Genomic DNA, 21,341 nt, shown 5'->3' with positions numbered 1-21,341 from the left:
TGTTGTTTTCTGCTTTAAAAAAATTAAGTTACCTGCAAAACAGAGAGGGGGGGGCGGGGAGGGAGGGAGAGAATGGCTGTAGGACCTGTTGCCATTGCAAATTACTCTGTAAGCCCCAAATGCATTCCCCACTTTGTGCATCTCTAGCTTTAGGTGGGTACTGGGGTATGAAACCCAGGCAGGTGAGCTTTGTGAACCAGCGCCTTTAACCACTGAGCACTGGTAATAGATTTTAAAAAGCATTAACGTGCCATTTCTTTTGCCTGTTTATGTTTTCCTGTTAAAAAAGTTTTTAGAAGTGGAACTAGGGCTGAAGAGACAGCTTAGCGGTTAAGACGTTTTGCTGCAAAGCCCAAGGACCCTGGATCGATTCCCTAGAACCTATGTGTAAGCTAGATACACATGGCGGTGCATGCGTCTCGAGTTTGTTTGCAATGGCTGGAGGCCCATTCTCTCTCTCTCTTAAATAAATAAAAATAAAATATAGTTTTTTAAAAATAGAAGCAAGCTGATTGTGGTGGCGCACGCCTTTAATCCTAGCACTTGGGAGGGAGGCAGAGGTAGGAGGATCGCCATGAGTTTGAAACTTGAAACTATATAATGAATTCCAAGTCAGCCTCGGCTAGGAGACCCTCGAAATCCAATGAATAAAACAAAATAAAAAGAATAGAAGCAGAGCCGGGGCCCACACCTCAGTCTCCCCGCCTCGATCTAAAGCCTAGAGCCGCAGTCTGCAGGTTCAGAACCTCTGATGGTCTAGCCCATTCCACATCACGGTGTGCACTGGGCTAGCACTGCAAGGTCCAACACACAGGAGTTTGGACTCCTCCGGACAAATGTGGTGGAAAGAGACTTTCTAAAATCAAAGTACCCAGTTCTTCTCGAAGGCTCTGACACTTCCCAGGAATTTCCAACCATCACAGAGGAGACGCAGAGGGAAGGGAAGGTCACTAGCAAATAGCTTCTAGATTTCTTTCTTTTATTATATTTATTATGTTTATTTATTTATTTATTTATTTATTTATTTATTTATTTCCAGGCAGGGTCTCACTCTGGCCCAGGCTGACCTGGAATTAACTATGTAGCCTCAGGGTGGCCTCGAACTCGTAGCGATCCTCCTACCTCCCTGCCTCCCGAGTGCTGGGATTACACGCCTAGCTAACAGCTTCTAGATTTCTAAAAGAATAGTCTTTTTTTCCCTTCCATCTTCCACTTGGACCGCATGACCTTCTCGGGAGGCGACGCTGTCCTCGCTGGCATTCCCTTTTCCCCAGCCCAGGCTTTGACCTCCTTCCATTTCCCTTCCTGCCTTTTCCCGCCCCTCCCATCGCCCCGCCCCTCGGCTAGCCCCGCCCCTCGTCCTCACATCGCCCCGCCCCTCCCCTGACTCCCCCCGCCCCTCACCATAGCCCCGCCCCTCCCCTGACTCGCCCCGCCCCTCACCATAGCCCCGCCCCTCGCCCTCGCATCGCCCCTCCCCTCCCCTGACTCGCCCCGCCCCTCACCATAGCCCCGCCCCTCGCCGTAGCCCCGCCCCTCCCGTGACTAGCCCCGCCCACCGTCCTCACATCGCCCCTCCCCTGACTCGCCCCGCCCCTCGCACTCACATCGCCCCTCCCCTCCCCTGACTCGCCCCGCCCCACACCATAGCCCCGCCCCCTCCACCGCCCCGCCCCTCGCCCCCACATCGCCCCGCCCCTCGCCCTGGATCCGCGGCGGTTACCATAGCGACGGCGCACGTAGCCGCCGCGTCTGCCGAGCCGGTGCTCGGCGGGCAGGATGAGAGGCAGCACCGGGAGCCACGTCGTGACCATCGAGGAGCCCAAGACCAGCTTTCAAGGACTTCAGGAGTCATGTGGCGAGAGGTCGCTGGCCAGGGGTTTGATGTCCACCAATCGGACATACGATTTCCTGTACGGTAAGGGCCGCCCCGGGCCCCCTTCGGCGTGGTGCCACCTGGCCCCGGGGCGCGGCGCGGCCGAGGGAAGAGCTCCGTGGACCTTTGCCGGGTGCGGGCAGGAAGGCGCCTTCCTCCTCGTCACACTTTTGTCCTGACCCTTATCTCCCTGAAGCCTAGCCCCGGGGCCTTGTGGCGTCCAGGAAAGCATGCCTATGATTTGCAGAGTTGGAGCTTCACACAGCGTTCCCGCATTCAGACTGCATAAAATGCCCAGAGAACACCATTTGCCTACTTTCTTCTCTGGGCAGCTCCACATTTGGCACTCTGTATTAAGAGTTGTACTTGAATTTTTTTCTCTCCACTTTGAAACCATATTTTAGGTATTTATTTGAGAGGAGAGAGAGAATGGGGAGCCAGGGCCTCTAGCCACTGCAGACGAACTGCAGATGCGTGCACCAACTTGTGCATTTGGTTTTACGTGATTATTGGTAAATTGAACCTGAGTCCTTTGGCTTGAGCACCTTAACTGGTAAGCCATCCCTCCAGCCCCTTATTTTTGGTATACTTAGAAATATTCAGTAACTATACTTATTTTTAAGCAGAAAACTCTGTACCTTCTTATATCGTTCAATTTTTTTCATTTAGAAATTATATATTGAGGGCTGGGGAGATGGCTTAGCGGTTAAACGCTTGCCTGTGAAGCTTAAGGACCCCAGTTTGAAGCTGAATTCCCCAGGACCGACGTTAGTCAGATGCACAAGGGGGCACACGCATCTGGAATAAGCCCAGGTTAACTGGACCTTACTCTATAGTTCCAGGCTGGCCTTGAACTCACAGCGTCTGGAGTTTGTTTGCAGTGGCTGGAGGCCTTGGCATATTCATTCTCTCTCTCTCTCAAATCAATAAATAAAATAGATAAATAAAAAATGTTTTGTTTTGTTTTAAGACCCTGTCTCAAACAAAGTGGAAGACATAAACCCCAAGGTCGTCCTCTGGCTTCCTAAGTGTGTGGTGGCATGCGTTCACATACACACATGCACACACACACACACACACACACACACACACACACACACAGAAATAAGGCGGTTAACAACTGAGGAGCACATCTGATGTCGACCCCTGACTTCCATATGCATGCACACCCAGTACACATAAGCAAAAAACAAGACAGAAAGAAAGAACGAGCAATAAAGCTGCATTGTTTTGCCATTATTCTCATCCTAAGTGCAAACATGAACTATTCCTTATGTTAATTCATTGTTTCACAGATCCATTATTTATTGTGTCAAGTGAGCGAGACCATGCACAAGCAAATATTCAAGCCACCCTGGTTCGAAGCAGACTGGTAAGACTATTTAATTGAGGAACATACTTAATGATCTGGGGTATTTTTTATTATTTTTTTAAAGGTAGTATGTTACTTGTAGCTCAGGCTGCCTCGAACTCACAGTGATCCTCCTACCTCTGCCTCCAGAGTGCTGGGATTAAAGGCATGTGCACCATGCCTAGCTTGACTTAATGAATCTTTTTTTGTTTGTTTGTTTTGAGGTAGGGTCTCAATCTGGCCCAGGCTGACGTGGAATTCACTATGGAGTCTCATGGTGGCCTCGAACTCACTGCAGTCCTCCTACCTCTGCCTCCCGAGTGATTTTTTTTAAATAATTTTTTAGTTCTATATTTTATTTATTTGAGAGAGAGAGAGAGAGAGAGAGAGAGAGAGAGAGAAAGAATATGGGCATGCTAGGGCCTCCGGCCACTGCAAACGAACTCCGATGCATGCGCATCCTTGTGGGTAAGGGGCTGGCATGTTAATACCTATAGCATATTGTGAGGATTAACTAATAGTTAATAAAGGACCCACAAGCTAATTTATTTCAGTGTAAAAGCTACAACTGAATGGAGAGAATTTAAGCAGGACAAAATGAAGCAGTTGTAGCCGGGCGTGGTGGCTCACGCCTTTAATCCCAGAAGGCAGAGGTAGAATTGCTGAGAGTTCGAGGCTACCCAGAGACTACATAGTGAATACCAGGTCAGCCTGAGCTAGAGTGAGACTCTGCCTCGAAAAACCAAACCAAACCAAACCAAACCAAACCAAACCAAATAAACAAACAAAAAAAACCATAACAACAAAAACCAAAATGAAGCGGTTCTAGCCCCAGTCCCTGCCCACATAACCCCTTTCACCAGTTTCTTGAGTATCCTTTTACTGATATTCTGCCCATCTTCCAATTCTATATGTGTTGTGTTGTACTTTTGTTTTTTTTTTTTTTTTTTTTTTTTTTTTTTTTTTTTTTTTTTGGTTTTTTGAGGTAGGGTCTCACTCTGGTCCAGGCTGACCTGGAATTAACTCTGTCATCTCAGGGTGGCCTTGAACTCATGGCGATCCTCCTACCTCTGCCTCCCGAGTGCTGGGATTAAAGGCGTGCGCCACCACGCCCGGCTTATACTTTTGTTTTTTTAAAGTTTATGTATAATTAAAATTATTTAGAAACTTCAGTGTGTAATTTTGGCCATTTCCTCTCTGCTTCATCTTCCGACGTTAGAGGAAGGTCCCGAGCTTCAGCTCCATGTTCAGCAGCCTGGTGCATTGTCCGAGGTATTCTCTGTATTGGAGCAAGTCGGATCCCGTCCCGCCATTCTTCCGTCGACAATGGAAGGGACAAGCCGAGAGAGCCCGAGAAGCCCCCCGGCAGCTTGCTGTGTAAGTGTCGTGTGTGTAAGTGTCGTGTGTGGCACACTCACGCTTTCAGGGTTGTGATTCTGTTTTTCAAAATTTCATTTACTTTGCATGACTTGAAGTTGTATAGCTGTGATAAAATTACAAGCCAGAGGAACTTCTCAGGAACTGGCCTGAACATTTCTTATCCGTCCTATGACAGACAACTTGTCAGAGATAGATCTGACTGACTGTGTAGTTCCTTCAATGCACCTTAAAAATTCTAGAATATTTCTTGGTGACCTGAAGTCAAAGCACCTTAAAACATAAATCTGTTGAAATCCTTGGTATTTAAATTACTTACAAGTTAATATTTAGTAACTTAATAACAATGTCTTTCTTCTAGCCTGTAACAAAATTGTCCTTTGAAGCTCTACTATTTTTATGTGCTTTTCATTTTAAAATGGGTATTTTGGGCACTTCATTTCTCCACTTGTACTTTTCCCCTTACTGGATTCTGGTTTTCTGGCTGAGGGGAAGTCATTTTTTTTTTTTTTAAGCTCAAAATGCAGGGCAGTTAAAAGCATGTTACAGAAGACTTTGCTGTCAGTTTGAGATCTTTGTCTCCTACTGTGTGCACATAGAAATATGACATGGCAGTGATATGTAGGAGCAACAATGCTGAATCATGTTTTCCTGCTTCATTGTAGAACAGATGCTTCTTTCCAGATGACTGAAGAAGTTTACCAAGATCCTGACGTTACTGGAAGGAATCGTTATAAGTTCTTTGACAGGTAGAAAGTGACACCCTACCCCAGAGCTTTATTTTTAAATTTTTTGTTTATTTTTATTTATTTATTTGCGAGCAACAAACAGAGAAAGAGGCAGAGAGAGAGAGAGAGAGAGAATGGGTGCGCCAAGGGCTTCCAGCCACTGCAAACGAACTCCAGATGTGTGCACCCCTTTGTGCATCTGGCTAACGTGGGTTCTGGGGAATCGAGCCTCGAACTGGGATCCTTAGGCTTCACAGGCAAGCGCTTAACTGCTAAGCCATCTCCCCGGCCCCACCCCAGGGCTTTTTGCACATGCCAAAGTTTGAATATTACTGATGCAGGGCTTATTGAATGTCACTGATTTTAAGGAAAAACTACTAAAGTTGGAAGAATACACCCAAATTTAGAAGTCCCACATATGTGTTTTTGCTCTTTTGCAGGCCCGTTCTTCCATTTCAACAGATGATATTCAATGTTGTTTATGCAAGATCCAAGTAAGTGATTCTATTTCAAAACTCTTTCCCAGTAACCGTGTTTGTTTCCAGAAGATAGTTCTCTAAATTACTTTTCAAACTGTGATCAACAACCTTGAGAAGGTAAACAAGAGTGTCCTGCTCTCTCCAGTGATTTTATTTTTTTAATAATTAAAAAAAAAATTTGTTTTTATTTTTATTTATTTATTTGAGAGTGACAGAGAGCGAGAGAAAGAGGCAGAGAGAGAAAGAAAGAGAGAGAATGGGTGCACCAGGGCCTCCAGCCACTGCAAACGAACTCCAGATGCGTGCGCCCCCTTGTGGCATCTGGCTAACATGGGTCCTCAGGCTTCACAGGCAAGCGCTTAACCACTAAGCCATCTCTCCAGCCCTGTGCGGTGATTTTCTTTGTGCCGAAGTTTGAGGGTTAGTGTTGTATGGAATATTAAATCTCATTGATTTTTTTTAAAAACTGAGTCATGAGCAACATTTAAGAAAAATCACAAGAGAATATAAAATAACTAAAGCATCATGCATATTGGGGGTAAGTTGTTTATGTTTATGTATTTTGTTTAAGTGTCTATAATTGATTATGGCATAAATGTATTTCTTTTTATGTTTGTGCTAGCGTAACAAATTACCACATAGTAGATAACTTATAAACAATAGAAATTTCTTTCTTGGGTTTAGTGATTAAGGTGCTTGTCTACAAAGCCAAAGATCCTAGGTTCAATTCCCCAGGACCCACATAAGCCAGATGCGCAATGTGGTACATGTGTCTGGAGTTCTTTTACAGTGGCTGAAGCCCTGGCGCACCCATTTTCACTATCAGCGGCAGCATTCTATGGGCTGGAGTCCTGGACTGGATGAAAAGGAGAGAAAGAGAAAAACAATTTAAAAAAAGAGAGATAGCTGAGCACTGGCCCTCATCATTCCCTACTTCTTTTTTTTTTTTTAAGATAAATTTTTGTTTTTATTTATTTATTTGAGAGAGAGAAAGAGGCAGAGAGAGAATGGGTGTGCTAGGGCCTCCAGCCACTATAAATGAACTCCAGACGCAGGTGCCTCCTTGTGTCTCTGGCTTATGTGGGTCCTGGGGAAATCAAACCTGTGTCCTTTGGCTAAACAGGCAAGTGCCTTAACCTCTAAACCAGCTCTGCAGCCCCATTCCCTACTTCCTGACTGCTGCCATGCCTTCCCTACTATGACGGACCATAACCTTGAACTCTAAGCAGAAATAAGTTGTCCCTTTCTGATTTTTGTCAGGTATTTTGTCCTAGCAACAAGAAAATTACAACTAGGGCTAGAAAGAGATGGCTCAGTGGTTAAGGTGTTTGCCTATACGTTCTAACAACCCGAGTTTGAACCCCGGTACCCCGTAAAGCCAGATATGTCATACACTCCAGACACACATTGTGCGCCTGTGCCATTGTGCGTCTGGCTTACGTGGGACCTGGAGATTTGAACATGTGTACTTAGGCTTCACAGGTAAAGTGCCTTAACTGCTAAGCTATCTCTCCAGCCCTAAACTAGATTAAAAAATATTATTTATTCATGCCGGGCGTGGTGGCGCATGCCTTTAATCCCAGCACTCGGGAGGCAGAGGTAGTAGGATCGCCGTGAGTTCAAGGCCACCCTGAGATGACAGAGTTAATTCCAGGTCAGCCTGGACCAGAGTGACACCGTACCTCAAAAACAAACAAACAAACAAACTATATATATATATATATATATATATATATACATATATATATATATATATATATATATATATAATTTATTCATTTAAGAGAGAGAGAGAGGTAGAAAGGCAGATAGAGGGAGAGAATGGGCGTGCCAGGGCCTTCAGCCACTGCAAATGAACCCAAATGCATACGCCACCTTATATATCTGGCTTACGTGGGTCATAGGGAATCAAATTAGGTCCTTTGGCTTTGCAGGGAAGCTCCTTAGCTGCTAAGCCATCTCTCCAGCCTTTTTTTTAATATAAAAAAATTTAATCATTTTTATTATTTTACTTAATTTATTATGAGAGTGTATGTAGTAGACAGCTCCACAATGCTGGGATGAGCATCCAACCAAACACTTTCAAGGGAGGAAGGGGTTTATTCCAAACATACAGATCCAGGGGAAGTTCTGTCAGTGGCAGAAGCAGCTGGCCCCCATTCATAAACCCAAGTACAGAGAGAGAAACCACCACCAGCCAGCAAACACCAAACAGCAGCAAGCACGAATGACCCAGCAGCCAGAAAGTTACAACGAGGGCTGGAGAGATGGCTCAGCGGTTAGGGCACATGCCTGCTTCCTACGTACTGAGATTATAGTTGTGGACCACCATTCCTGACTATTTATACTTCTTTCTAGTGTTTTTGTAGTTTAATGCTTACACTAATTTAAAAATGATCTGGGACTAGAGATAGCTTAGCAATTAAGGCAGTTGCCTGCAAAGCCAAAGGACCTATGTTTGTCTACCCAGGTCCCACATAAGCCAGACGCACAAGGCAACATGTGTGCAAGGTCACACATGCACACAAGGGGGCACACGCCTCTGGAGTTCAATTGCAGTGGCTGGAGGTCCTGGCACGCTGATTCTCTCTCTCTCTCAATCTCTCTCGTGCTTGCTGTCTCTCATAAAAAAGAAAGGCCAGTCTGTTGGGCTTGTCCCTTCAAAAATGATCTGGAGTTAATTTTTGCACAAGATATTTGGTGACTTTCCCATATGTTCCCAAGTTATTACTAGCGTTAATTACTGAGTCATCATCCAGAAAGAGGTGGGGGGCTCTTAAGCTTGTTTCCTGCTCAGAAAGCCTCATTTCCATTCTCTCCTTCTGGATTTCTGCAGAGAAACAGCTAAGTCAGGTGTATAGTTGACAGTGGAAATGGAACGTGGAATGTAGTGATTCTGAACAGGTTCAGAGGAGTGATGCAATACCTCCAAATCCACCTTTCAGAGCTTCATACTGCAACTTCACCCAATATCACACAGATAGACACCTTAAAAAATATTTAATTAATTCATTTATTTGAGAGAGAGAAAGAAGTACATAGTGATAAAGGACGTCCCAGGGCCTTTAGTCACTGCAAACGAACTCCAGACACATGAGCCACCTGTGCATCTGGCTTTACTTGGGTCCTGGGGAATCAAATCTGGTCCTTAGACTTTGCAGGCAAGCACCTTAATTGCTGAGCCATCTCTCCAGCCCAGATAGACACCTTTTAAAACAATATGTTTTTTAAAATTATTATCTATTTGCAAGCAGAGAGAGAGAAGAGAGACAGAATGGATGAACATGCCAGGGCCTCCAGCTGCTGCTAATGGACTCCAGATGCATGTGCCACTTTGTGCATTTGACTTTACGTGGGCACTAGGGAATCAAACTTGGGTCATTAGGCTTTGCAGGCAAGCACCTTAACCACTGAGCTGTCTTTCCAGCCCACAGATAGACACTTTTGTTTTCCATGATAGGCTGCACAGGCTGACCTGGAATTCACTAGTCTCAGGGTGGCCTTGAACTCATGGTGATCCTCCTGCCTTTGCCTCCCAAGCACTGGGATTAAAGGTATATACCACCATGCCCAGCACAGATAGACACTTTTGTAAGTACAGCAAGATATTTATTTTTGTTTCCATTCTTGGCAGATAAGAGACTAACAAGGCAGTTCTTTTGAGATTTGGGACATAACCCTAGTCACACTGGAGTCTTACCTTTGTTCCTTTCAACATTAAAAGGAGAAATGTATTTCATGAAGCTCAAAGATTTTTCTTTAGGGGATTATATCGTGTTTTCATTCACTCATCAGTTAGTTTGGATGTTTTGTGTGAACATGTGCAGGTGCACTGGGGTTTCTCGCCACTGTAAACAAATGATAGTTTGGATTTACATGTGTGGCTAGGGAATAGACCTCAGTCTAACAGGCTTTGCAAGCAAGCACCTGTAACCAGTCTCCAGCAAATAGGATTTTAAATGATTACTTCAACTTTCAACTTTTAAACTAATTTTCCTCTTCTAGGGTAGAACCATTTATTTTCTCTCCTGCTTCGACAAAGCGTGCAAGCATTCCTACCAAGTCTAACGTGGGCACTCAGACTGACTACCGGGATGCTGATGTTCAAACAGACCCGTACTCTCCGGAGTACGTGGTCTGTCAGGACACCGTTCCTGAGCTCTTGACCCTGGCCACACTGACTTGGGGTGAGTTGGTAATTCTTGTTGAATATTGTACATGGCAGTGCTGATAACCACACGTGCTACCAAGTTTCTAGAAATGACATAGGCCTAGGCAGTTCTGGTTTGTAGAGTGGACAGATAACCCACAAATCAAGAGAAAACATTTGTACATAAGACAGTGGCCAGAGCTGGGTGTGGTGACACACACCTTTAATCCCAGCACTTGGGAGGCAGAGGTCGCCATGATTTCAAGGCCACCCTGTTACTATGTAGTGAATTCCCGGTCAGCCTGGGCTAGAGCGAGACCCTAACTCAAAAAAAAAAAAAAAAAAGTGGACAAATTGCTGGTCTCCAAAGTATACAAGAAACTCAAACTAGTCAATAACAAGAAAACATAACCTGTTCAGAAATGAACAAAGCCCCAAATAGACATTTCTCAAAAGAAGACATGTCAACAGATATATGAAAAATGGAAAATAATTCCATTATGCAAAATAGACAGGCAAGAGAAAAGAAAACCAGTCATGTGGGCTAGGGCTATAGCTCCAGATAGTGATGATAGAGGGAACGTGTAGAGAAATGATGTAAGAGACGACAATGGCTAAGAATTTACCTGAACAGAAGAAAAACATGAGCCCTTCTAAAGGAAAATTCCATTGAGTATCAAGAAAAAAGAGAGGGGAAAAAAACAACCCACAAAAACTATCAGAGAGAAAAGCTAAGTTGTTCACAAAGGAAAATTACCAGAATGATATCTTGTAGTACACACTTTGTAAAAAGTATTTTTATTTATTTATTTGCAAGGAGAGAGAGATTGAGAAAGAGAGAGCATGAATAAATGAATGAGGGCACTTCAGATGCACGGCCCCTTTGTGCATCTGGCTTTACGTGGTTACTAGGGAATTGAACCTCAGACACCAAGCTTTGCAAGCAAGTGCTTTTAGCCACTGAGCCATCTCCCCAGCCCTGTAACATATTCCTTGTCAAAATATTTTATTTAGGCCAGACATGGTGGCGCATGCCTTTAATCCCTGTACTTGGGAGGCAGAGGTAGGAGGATCGCTGTGATTTTGAAACCACCCTGAGACTACATAATGAATTCCAGGTCAGCCTGGGCTAGAGTGAGGCCCTGTCTCGAAACACAAATATGTGTGTGTGGGGGGGGGTAAGGCCTGTTTCAGCCATGCACACAGTCATGCAAATGAGCAAATAATTGTTTTACAGGTTACTTGAAGGAAGCACTAAGAAAAAGAAGATACAGAGGCCAGGGCTGTAGCCCAGTGCTAAAGTACTTGGTTACACACATACAAAAATATGCAAATAGAATATTAGGTTTAAAGAGGGCATAACCACAGAGTAAATAACATAAGAAACAGAAAATATTGTAAATATATTTTCCCTATGTTTAAAAACTTGTGTGTGTGTGTGTGTGTGTGTTTAACTCATTTCTGTTTTTTTGGAAGTAGGGTCTCTCTAGCCCAGGCTGACCTGGAACTCACTCTGCAGCCCCAGGCTGGCCTCACACTCACAGCAGTCCTCTGACCTCAGCCTCCCAAGAAATTAAAGGTGTGTGCCACCACCACACCCAGCCAGTAAGATTCTTTTACAAGGAAACATATATTACCAAGTTGATTGCAAGGAATACATGAACTCTCTTTTGGAAAATTCTTCTACAAAGACAGAAAAAAAAAATTTTAATTTATTCTTTTATGAAGTTAGTATAGATTTGATTTGAAATTGGATTAAGACAAAGGAAAATTGCAGGACAATCGAATATATGAAGGAAATATGCAAATAATCTAAGACACAGCCATCAAATTTTGCTACCTTTTATTTTATTTATATTTATTAATTTGTAAGCAGAGAGAAAGAGAGAGAACCATCTCTCCAGCCCCAGATTTTACTATATTTTAAAAGCTAACTGGGTGTGGTGGCGCATGTCTTTAATCTCAGCCCTCGGGAGGCAGAGGTAGGAGGATTGCCATGAGTTTGAGGCCACCCTGAGACTATATAGTGAATTCCAGGTCAGTATTAAGAGGATTAGATAGAAGCAGGAAAACTACTTTTATTTGTAGACAGTGCTCATTTCAAAACCAAATAAAGGGGCAAGGGAGATGACTGAGTGGTTAAAGTGCTTGCCTACAAAGCCTAAAGACTGAAGTTCAGTTCCCCAGTACCCACAAAGTGGCACATGTATCTGGAGTTTGATTGCAGTGGCTGGAGGTCCTGGCATACCTACCATTCTCTTTGTCTCTCTTCTCTCTGCTTACAAATAAATAAATAAATTTAAAAAAATATTTTAAAAATATTTTTATTTATTTATTTATTTGACAGAGAAAGAGGGAGAGAGAGAGAATGGGCATGCCAGGGCCTGCAGTCACTGAAAACGAATTCCAGACACGTGCGCCCCCTTGTGCATCTGGCTGCCGTGGGTCCTGGGAATTGAACCAGGGTCCTTTGGCTTTGCAGGCAAACGCCTTAACCACTAAGCCATTCCTCCAGCCCAATAAATAAAAATTTAAAAACCTAATAAATTATCAGAATTCTGAAGAGAGTTCTACAAGACAGATGATTATGAAATCAACATACAGAGAGTAGTACCTTTTCTCTATGGACAGTGAATGTCTAAGTATAAAATTATTGGAAAAAAGCCCATTCATAATTGTTACAAGTAAGAATGCAGAGTAGGGACACACCGAGGCCTCAAGCCACTGCAAACAAACTCCAGATGTACCCACCACCTTGTGTATCTGGTTTACGTGGGCAGTGGAGAATTGAACCTGGGTCCTTAAGCTTTGCAGGCAAACACCTTAACCGTTAAGCCATCACTCAAGCCCTATGATTTTTTTTTTCTTTCTGATTTTTTTCTTTAAAAACATTTTTAGGGCTGGGAAGATGGCCTAGAAATTAAGGCACTTGCCTGAAAGCCAAAGGTTCAGCTTCCCAGAACCCACATAAGCCAGATATACAAGGTAGCGCATATGTCTGGAGTTCATTTGCAGCAGCTGGAGGCTCTGACACACCCATTTTCTCTCTATCTGCCTTTCTCTCTCCCTGTCTTTCTCAAATATCTTATTTTTATTTATTTGAGAGAGAGAGAGACAGAGAGGTAGAAAGAGTGAGTTAAAAGCCTTGAAAGCGAATGCCTTTAACTGCCGAGCCATCACTCCAGCCCTAAGGTTAAAATTTCTTCCTCAAATAACTTATGCCTTCAAATAATTGTAAGCCAAATTCCTACTTCAACAGTCCCTGTGTACATGAGATGCTGTTCTCCAAAATTACATAAAAATAACAAGGGTAAGACTTCTACAAACTCCATGGTCAGTGAAAGTAAAAATTATACATAATCTGTGCACCCCTAAACATTTGTAAGGCCTGTAGGAAGCCATGTGGGAGACTTGTGCACGGGGAAGGAGCCATCAAGCACTCTCAGAAGGCAGGCACAGAAATACACTGACTGAGGATAAGTTTGGCAGTTTCCAGAATTAAAAAGGATCATATTTTGTGATTTTTCTTATAGACTCTAGCCTTTCTACTCCTAAGAACCCTAGAGAAACTCACATATGGTCACAGGGCGGCCAGTGCAGGGGTTTGTTGAGACACTGAAGCAGGGCTGGAGAGATGCTCAGTGGTTAGAGGCGCTTGCTTGCGAAGCTTGCCAGCCTGGGTTGAATTCCCCAGCACCCACATAAAGCCCGATGCACAACGTGGCCCATGCATCTGGAGTTTGTTCACAGTGGCAAGAGGTCCTGGCATGTCCATACTCTGTCTCTCACACACTCTATCTCAAATAAGTGAATAAAAATATAACAAAAAAATTGAAGAAATCTAAAGGTCACCTGAGAAGTAAGCTTAAATTGTAATGAAGTCCCAGATCTCTATGTTAGTATAGCTAAGTCCCCCAAACAAATCTGAGTAAAGAAAGCAAGATTCAGAAAAACTCATGTGTAGTGAATTTTTGGGTCACATTTAAGCCAGATCTGCTTTCTTTCTTTCTTTTTTTTAATTATTTTTATTTATTTATTTGAGAGCAACAGAGAGAGAGAGAAAGAGGGAGAGAGAGAGAATGGGTACGCCAGGGCCTCCAGCCACTGCAAACGAACTCCAGATGCGTGTGCCCCTTTTGTGCATCTGGCTAACGTGGGTCCTGGGGAATAGAGCCTCAAACCGGGGTCTTTAGGCTTCACAGGCAAGTGCTTAACCGCTAAGCCATCTCTCCAGCCCCAGATCTGCTTTCTGATTGACACTTGATTACAGCACGCAACATTCCGTAAACACATAAGAACCCCAAAGTCCCATTTCTTCCCACCTCTGATCTTGGACAGTCTATTGCACCTTTAGCACCTGTTCATTTGTGAAATGGGAATAACTGTATTTATATGGTAATGCATTGTTGAGGACTCAGTAAGTTTGAATAGCATATTATAAATGCTTGAAATATAACTTAATATTCTAAGTCATAGTTCTATAAGTCTGTGTCTAAAATACTAAGATTGACTGGAAGAGTCCTGAATTCCTTTTTGTGTTTGCTGTGGGTACTTGTTCATGGGTTGTTTACTATTTTTCAAATACTCTCTTTCAGTTTATGTACAACTTAAAATAACTAACAGCTCAGTTAGTAAGGAGATAGGGTGCCGGGCACAGCTGATACAAGCCATGAGGCACATCTTGGGGGTCTTTCCTGATAGAATTGTGTCATTTAGGACTGAAGGGATGACTCAGTGGTTAAGGGACTTGTCTGTGAAGGCCAAGGACCCAGGTTCAGTTCTCCAGTACCCATGTAAGCCAGATGCATAAGGTGGAACATGCACTGGAGTTTGTTTGCACTGGCTGGAGGCCCTAGTGCACCCATTCTTTCTCTCTCTCACAAATAAATAAATACAAATATAATATTTAAAACTATTTTAAGTTGGGTATAGTGGTGCACGCCTTTAATCCCAGCATTTAGGAGACAGAGGTAGGTGGATCACTGTGAGTTCAAGGCCAGCCTGAGATCACCTAGTGAATTACAGGTCAGCCTGGGCTGGAGAGTGAGACCTTACCTTGAAAAAAAAATTTTTTTTAAACAAAAAGAATCACGTTGTTGGGCGTGGTGGTGCACGCCTTTAATCCCAGCACTAGGGAGGCAGAGGTAGGAGGATCGCCATGAGTTCAAGGCCACCCTGAGACTACATAGTGAATTCTAGGTCAGCTTGAGCCAGAATGAGAAAAACCAAAAAAAAGAAAACAAGAAAAAAAAAAAAAAAAGAATCATGTCGTAACCCATGAGCTTAGAGTGAGGACAGGAGTAAGTTCTGCACTGGTGACATATGTGTTTGCTTCTGTCGCTGCGCTGTGCTGTCTCCTGCAGGCCGCGGCCTCCCCGCAGGACAGGCCGAGGTGGAGATGATAGAGCGGGCCCGGGAGAAGCGCAGCTGGGAAGCTACTCTGCCCCAGCTGAGCGACACGGCCCAGTTTGAGAAGAGGAGGAAGATGATGGATGCCATGGAGAGGAAGGAGTGGGCCTTCCGAGAGCAGGAGATCGAGAAGTAAGTGCACTGTCCTACGGACAACCAGTTACTCCTGACAGGATGGGGTCACCTGTGGACATAGTCTGCGACCATTGTCCCCACCCCCCCGTGCCTGGTCTTGAAAGCATTCCTCAAGCCGAGCCGACAGCACGTTGGAGCAGCAGCCATCCACTCCCGCTGTGCTGTGCGAGCTCGGTATCCTGTTCCAGAAATAACCCCCCACCCCCACCCCCCGTGTGCGAGGTTCGGCCTCGCAGCTGCTCCAGGGCTCTCCTTCAGCATCTATGCAGACTGTCTCAGCATCCCAGATTTTTGTTTTTTTTCCCCAAGGCAGGGTCTCACTCTAGCCCAGGCTAACCTGGAATTCACTATGTAGCCTCAGGGTGCCCTCGAACTCATGGTGATCCTCCTACCTCTGCCACCCGAGGGCTGGCATTAAAGGCATGCGCCACCACGCCCGGCCGCAGAGCACCTTTCATGCGGCCCCTTGGGTCATCCCCAGTGCCAATATTCTAGGCCTGCCACCGGGACCCACCAACAGCCCTGTCCTCAGTCACCTGTCCCTGGATTCGTAGGGTACCCGAGTTCTGTATTGAACTGTGGGGTGCTTCCTGTTTCAAAGACAAAGAGTGGACTTCACCCGTGAAGCCTTGAGCTCACATGACAGCATGAGAAAGCAGTATGCTGAGGCTCGTTTCGTAAGTTGCACGTCATTTTACTTGAGCTCTTTTTTTTATTTTTTCCTCTGAGGTAGGGTCTTGCTCTATCGCACTGTGTAGTCTCAGGCTGGCATCGAACTCAAGGCAGCCCTCCTATCCTCTGCCTCCCAAACCTTGGGATTGAAGTCCTGCACCACCAAGCCCTGCAAGGGGGGGGGGGGGAATGGGCTCCAGCCCTTGAAGTCTTTTTTTTTTTTAAGATTTATATGGGCACACCAGGGCTTCTAGCCACTGCAAGGAACTCCAGACGTGCCGGGCGTGGTGGCGCATGCCTTTAATCCCAGCACTCGGGAGGCAGAGGTAGGAGGATCGCCATGAGTTCGAGGCCACCCTGAGTCTACCTAGTGAATTGCAGGTCAGCCTGGGCTAGAGTGAGACCCTACCTCAAAAAATCAACAAAACAAAACAAAACAAAAGAACTCCAGACGTGTGCGCCACCTTGTGCATCTGGCTAATGGGGTCCTTAGGCTTTGCAGACATGCACCTTAACCGCTAGGCCATCCCTCCAGCCTCCCCCTCCTGAGCCTCCTACCCCCGCCAGGTCTTTTTTTGTGAGGAGGTTGTTGCTGCTAATGTAGACTGACAAGAAATCATTAGAACCAATGACTACAACTCGCCAACAAGCAAGCAGGGAAGGGCCCTGCCGAGGCTGTCCTCGGACGCAGGCTGTGCAGTCATTCACTTAGGCAGCGGTGCTGACCAGGTCCCCAACATACAAGCACGGGGCCTCAAAGGGAGCAGCTCTGTTTGTTGCTGAATGGCGTGTGTGTGTGTGTGTGTGTGCGCGCGTGCGTGTGTGTGTGTTTCCTCCTTCCTTTCTCCTTTTTGTAATTTTTTTTTGTTTATTTTTATTTATCTATTTGAGAACGACAGACAGACAGAGAGAGAGAGAATGGGCGCACCAGGGCCTCCAGCCACTGTAGACAAACTCCAGACGCGTGCGCCCCCTTGTGTATCTGACTGACGTGGGTCCTGGGGAATCGAGCCTTGAACTGGGGTCCTTAGGCTTCACAGAGAAGCGCTTAACTTCTAAGCCATCTCTCCAACACCCCCTTTTTTTAAATAAGCAATTCCTTCTAATTATGACTGAATCCAAATTATGTGGTCTTTTTAGAAAACCATGGGAAGGGGGCAAAGCAAATGTCAAGCTACCTACCTAACATTGTCTGTAGAAGTTCAAACCGAAGCCTGGGGAGAAGAATTGGTGGTTAAAAGCCTTCTGGTTCACTTGTGATCCCCCAGGACCCACATAAAGCAAGATGCCCTGTGTCTGGAGTTCATTTGCAGTGGCAGGAGAACCTGGCATGCCCATTCTTTCTTTATTCCTCTTTCCCTAGCCACTGTAAACAAACTCCAGATACATGCATCACTTTGGGCATCAGGCTTATGTGGGTACTGGGGAATCAAACCTGGGTCTTTAGGCTTCACTGGCAAGCACCTTAAGTGCTAAGCCATCTCTCCAGTCCCCCCTTTTAAATATATATATATATATATATGTTTTTTTGAGGTAGGGTTTCACTCTAACTCAGGCTGACCTGGAATTCACCATGTAGTCTCAGGGTGTCCCCGAACTCACAGTGATCCTCCTTCCTTGCTTCCCGAGTGCTGGAATTAAAGGCATACACCACCACACCCAGCTGAAATTATTTTTATTTATTTGCAAGCACAGAGTGAGGAGAGAGGGATAATGAGAATGGGTATGCCAGGGCATCCAACCACTACAAACAAACTCCAGATGCATGCATCACTTTGTACATCTTTTTTTTTAATTTTTTAAATTTTTTTACACTTTGTACATCTTGCTGTTTACAGGAGTACTGAGGAATCGAACTCTAGTTGTTAGGCATTGCAGGCAGGTGCCTTAATTGCTGAGCTATCTCTCCAGCCCTTACGTGTTTGTTTGTTTGTTTGTTTTTTCAGTTTGGCTTCCAGCCTTTTATGTGTGGTCTGGGGTCAAGCTCGGGCACCCCAGCTTAAGTGGCGCAAACTTTCCCCATCCCATTTCTGCACACAATTTTAGTAAACGCATTTGAGTCCCTCCTCTGTGTGAGCTCTGTGCTGTGGGATGGGGAAGCCCGTGTGAATGAGTAGGAACTTTCTGGACTCTAGCAGAGCAATTTAGGCCAGCTAGGGCTGGGGAGGCAGACAGGAGAAGAAGCCTTCAGGCCAGCCCCCACCAATTGCTCCCAGGCAGTGGGCTACTCCGTACACAACGCTGAGATGAGTGACTTGGCGGGTGTGGAAGGAGGGCGTGAAGCCACTGGCGGATGACAGCACCCGTAATGATGAAGATCCTTGTAGACATGGAAACCCACGGAGTGCTGACTGTGCCCGACCGTGTTCCAAGCCAGTGGCTTCCAGAGCGGAGCCCACAGGCTAGCGGCGTCACCTGGGGACTTTTTAGAAGTGCATATTTCTGGGCCCAGCTCAGACCTACTGAATCAGGCTGGGGCGCCACAGTCTGTCATAGCAAGCCTTCCAGATTATTCTGGTGCACACTCAAGTTTGCAAACCGTTCTAGCATTCTGTGTACATTAACTCAATGAATGTTCACAACAACCTTAAAGGGCGGTTTTGCAGTCGGAGAAACTGAGGTAAAGTCAGGTGGAGAGCTGAACCTGGCACCGCATGGGGAATCTGTTCTGAGAACTGTGTTGCAAGGTGGTTTCATCACTGTGTGACTGCTGCTCAGTGATCAGCATGGTTCAGTCATGCACTGACCAAGGGATGTGGTGAACAGCAGAGGTGTGAGGCTGCTGCTGGCATAGCTTGGCAGCGATTTTTTAAAATATATGTTGCAGTCAGGTTCGCATCGCTGGCAGAAATCACCTGACCAAGAACAGCTTTTGGGGGGTAAAAGGGTTTATTTTGGTTTACAGACTTGAGGAGAAGATCATGATGGCAGGGGAAATTGATGGCATGAGCAGAGGGTGGACATCACCCCCTGGCCAACATAAGGTGGACAGCAGGAACAGGAGAGTGTGCCAAACGCTGGCAAGGGGAAACTGGCTCTAACACCCATAAGCCCACCCCCAATAATACACTGCCTCCAGGGGGCTTTAATTTCCAATTGCCAACAGCTGGGGAGACTAGCATTCAGAACACCTAAATTTATGGGGCACAACTGAATCAAACCACTGCATTCTACCCCTGGTATGCATACATGATATAAAATACAGTGCATACATGATATAAAATACAATGCACAGCATTCAGCTGTGTGGAGCAGAGGTCAGAAGGAGGGTGACGCACAGCAGGAAGTCCACGTTAGGAGAGAGATGTCCCTGGAGCGCCAAAGGAGGAAACATTAGCAGAGAGGGCGGCTGCGGACAAGCAGAGCTTTCTTAGGGGAAACAAAGGAGTTGTTTTGGAGACTGTCAAAAGACAGTAGGAGGGGCTGCAGAGATGGCTTAGCAGTTAAGGTGCTTGCCTGCAAAGCCTAAGGACCTAGGTTTGATTTTCTAGTACGCATGTGAAGCCAGATGCACAACGTGGTGCATGTGTCTGGAGTGAGTCCTAGGCATGCTCATTCTCTCTCCCCACCGCCGTCTGCCCCTCCCCCGTCTCTCTCTTAAGTAAGTAAATAAATAAATAAAATATTTTAGGGCTGGAGAGATGGCTTAGCGGTTAAGGCGCTTGCCTGCAAAGCCAAAGGATCCAGGTTCGATTCCCTAGGACGCATGTAAGCCAGATGCACAAGGGGGAGCATATGTCCGGTGTTCGTTTGCAGTGGCTGGAGGCCCTGGCACGCCCATTCTCTCTCTCCCCCACTCTCTCTCAAATAAATAAAAATAAAGTAAAAAAAAAATTTTTTTTTTAAAAAACTATTTTGAAAGGACAGCAGGAGAGTCAGTAGACAGAAGCAGTGGCTCAAGAAGCACCTGGGCCGTGGCCCCGATTTCACCACCACTCACAAAAGACCGGCCATGAGTGCAGGGCAGCCCTGGAGAGCACTGAGGGGCCGTGGAGGCGAGCACAGGCTCATAAAGGGAAAGGGAAGACGGAAGAGTGTCTGCCGTGTGGCAGGCGTGGCACTGCCACACTCATCCCCAAGATGGCATGCCACCCCCCCCCAGTTCTCATCGCTTCCCTGGTTACTTAGCTCTCCGGCAGACCCCGAGTTGTCCACAGATCTCTGGTTCCATGGCCCCAGCTGCCTGCCGTCTGCTCCTCATCCTCCACATAGCTGCGCGTGTGCGTGCGTGTGCATGCGTGTGCGTGCGTGTGCACGCGTGGGTGGAAAGGGAGCGATCTGCTCCTGCGTGCGCCCCTCGTCTCGGTGCGTTTGTCACCATGGTCTTCACAGAGCTCACGCACGTGGTGCTCACGGGACGGAGCCTGCCGTGGCCTCGCTCTCCGCACCGTCCGTGTGTCTTAACGCTCCGTCGTTTGTCTGAAGACTGCAGGAGCTACGCCTGGAGGTGTTGAAGGAGCTGTTGAAGAAGCGCGAAGAGAACCAAACTGAGCTGGACATGAAGCACTTGAACGCCCAGTGGTGTAGACTGCAGGAAGCCAAGGAGGCGAAAGTGGCCTATATCCAGCGCAAACACGTATCAGGTAAGGCACAGCCAGACCAGCCAGAAAAGGGGCGGGGGCTTGGCTTTGGGCCTCTGACTTAGCTATGATGAAGTTCTGGTATGTCAGCTCGTCAAGGGATGGGGGAGAAGTTATTTTTCTTTCTTTTTTTTCTTTTTTTTTCTTTTTTTTTTTTTTTTAAGTAGAGTCTCACTCTAGCCCAGGCTGACCTGGAATTCACTACATAGTCTCGAGGCAGCCTTGAACTCATGGCTATCCTCCTACCTCTGCTTCCCAAGTGCTGGGATTAAAGGCATGCACCACCATGCCTGGCTAGAAGTTGTTTTTCAAAGAAGGAAAATTGGAGGAAATCCCTGTCTAAGAAACTCCAGTAACCATATTCTTTTTATTTTTTATTTTTTTGTTTTCTGAGGTAGGGTCTTGCTCTAGCTCAGGCTGGCCTGGAATTCACTATGTAGTCTCAGGGTGGCCTCGAACTCTCGGCAATCCTCCTACCTGTGCCTCCCGAGTGCTGGGATTAAAGGCGTGCGCCACCACGCCCGGCCCCAGTGACCATATTCTAGTAGGTAGTCGAGTTGCTGACATTATGGGATATCCCATGT

General features: G+C 45.9%; 1 protein-coding gene across 2 annotated transcripts in view; it reads left to right on the top strand.

The window, feature by feature from the left end:
• Nucleotides 1–1,741: 1,741 nt before the first annotated feature.
• Cfap91 (cilia and flagella associated protein 91) overlaps nucleotides 1,742–21,341 on the top strand; it is a 42,494-nt gene continuing 22,894 nt past the window's right edge. For both annotated transcript variants that reach the window (XM_045148438.1, XM_045148437.1), the window contains exons 1-8: nucleotides 1,742–1,918; nucleotides 3,172–3,248; nucleotides 4,447–4,604; nucleotides 5,270–5,353; nucleotides 5,773–5,826; nucleotides 9,817–9,998; nucleotides 15,325–15,502; nucleotides 20,603–20,760. In XM_045148438.1, coding sequence (XP_045004373.1) covers nucleotides 1,780–1,918; nucleotides 3,172–3,248; nucleotides 4,447–4,604; nucleotides 5,270–5,353; nucleotides 5,773–5,826; nucleotides 9,817–9,998; nucleotides 15,325–15,502; nucleotides 20,603–20,760 — 1,030 coding nt within the window. In that variant the 5' untranslated portion in view covers nucleotides 1,742–1,779. The remainder of the gene's footprint in view (nucleotides 1,919–3,171; nucleotides 3,249–4,446; nucleotides 4,605–5,269; nucleotides 5,354–5,772; nucleotides 5,827–9,816; nucleotides 9,999–15,324; nucleotides 15,503–20,602; nucleotides 20,761–21,341) is intronic.

Source organism: Jaculus jaculus, chromosome 4 (genome assembly GCF_020740685.1).
Source record: "Jaculus jaculus isolate mJacJac1 chromosome 4, mJacJac1.mat.Y.cur, whole genome shotgun sequence".
Taxonomy (NCBI): domain Eukaryota; kingdom Metazoa; phylum Chordata; class Mammalia; order Rodentia; family Dipodidae; genus Jaculus; species Jaculus jaculus.
Note: the sequence above shows the minus strand (reverse complement) of the source record. Positions and strands in the feature narration are given on the sequence as shown.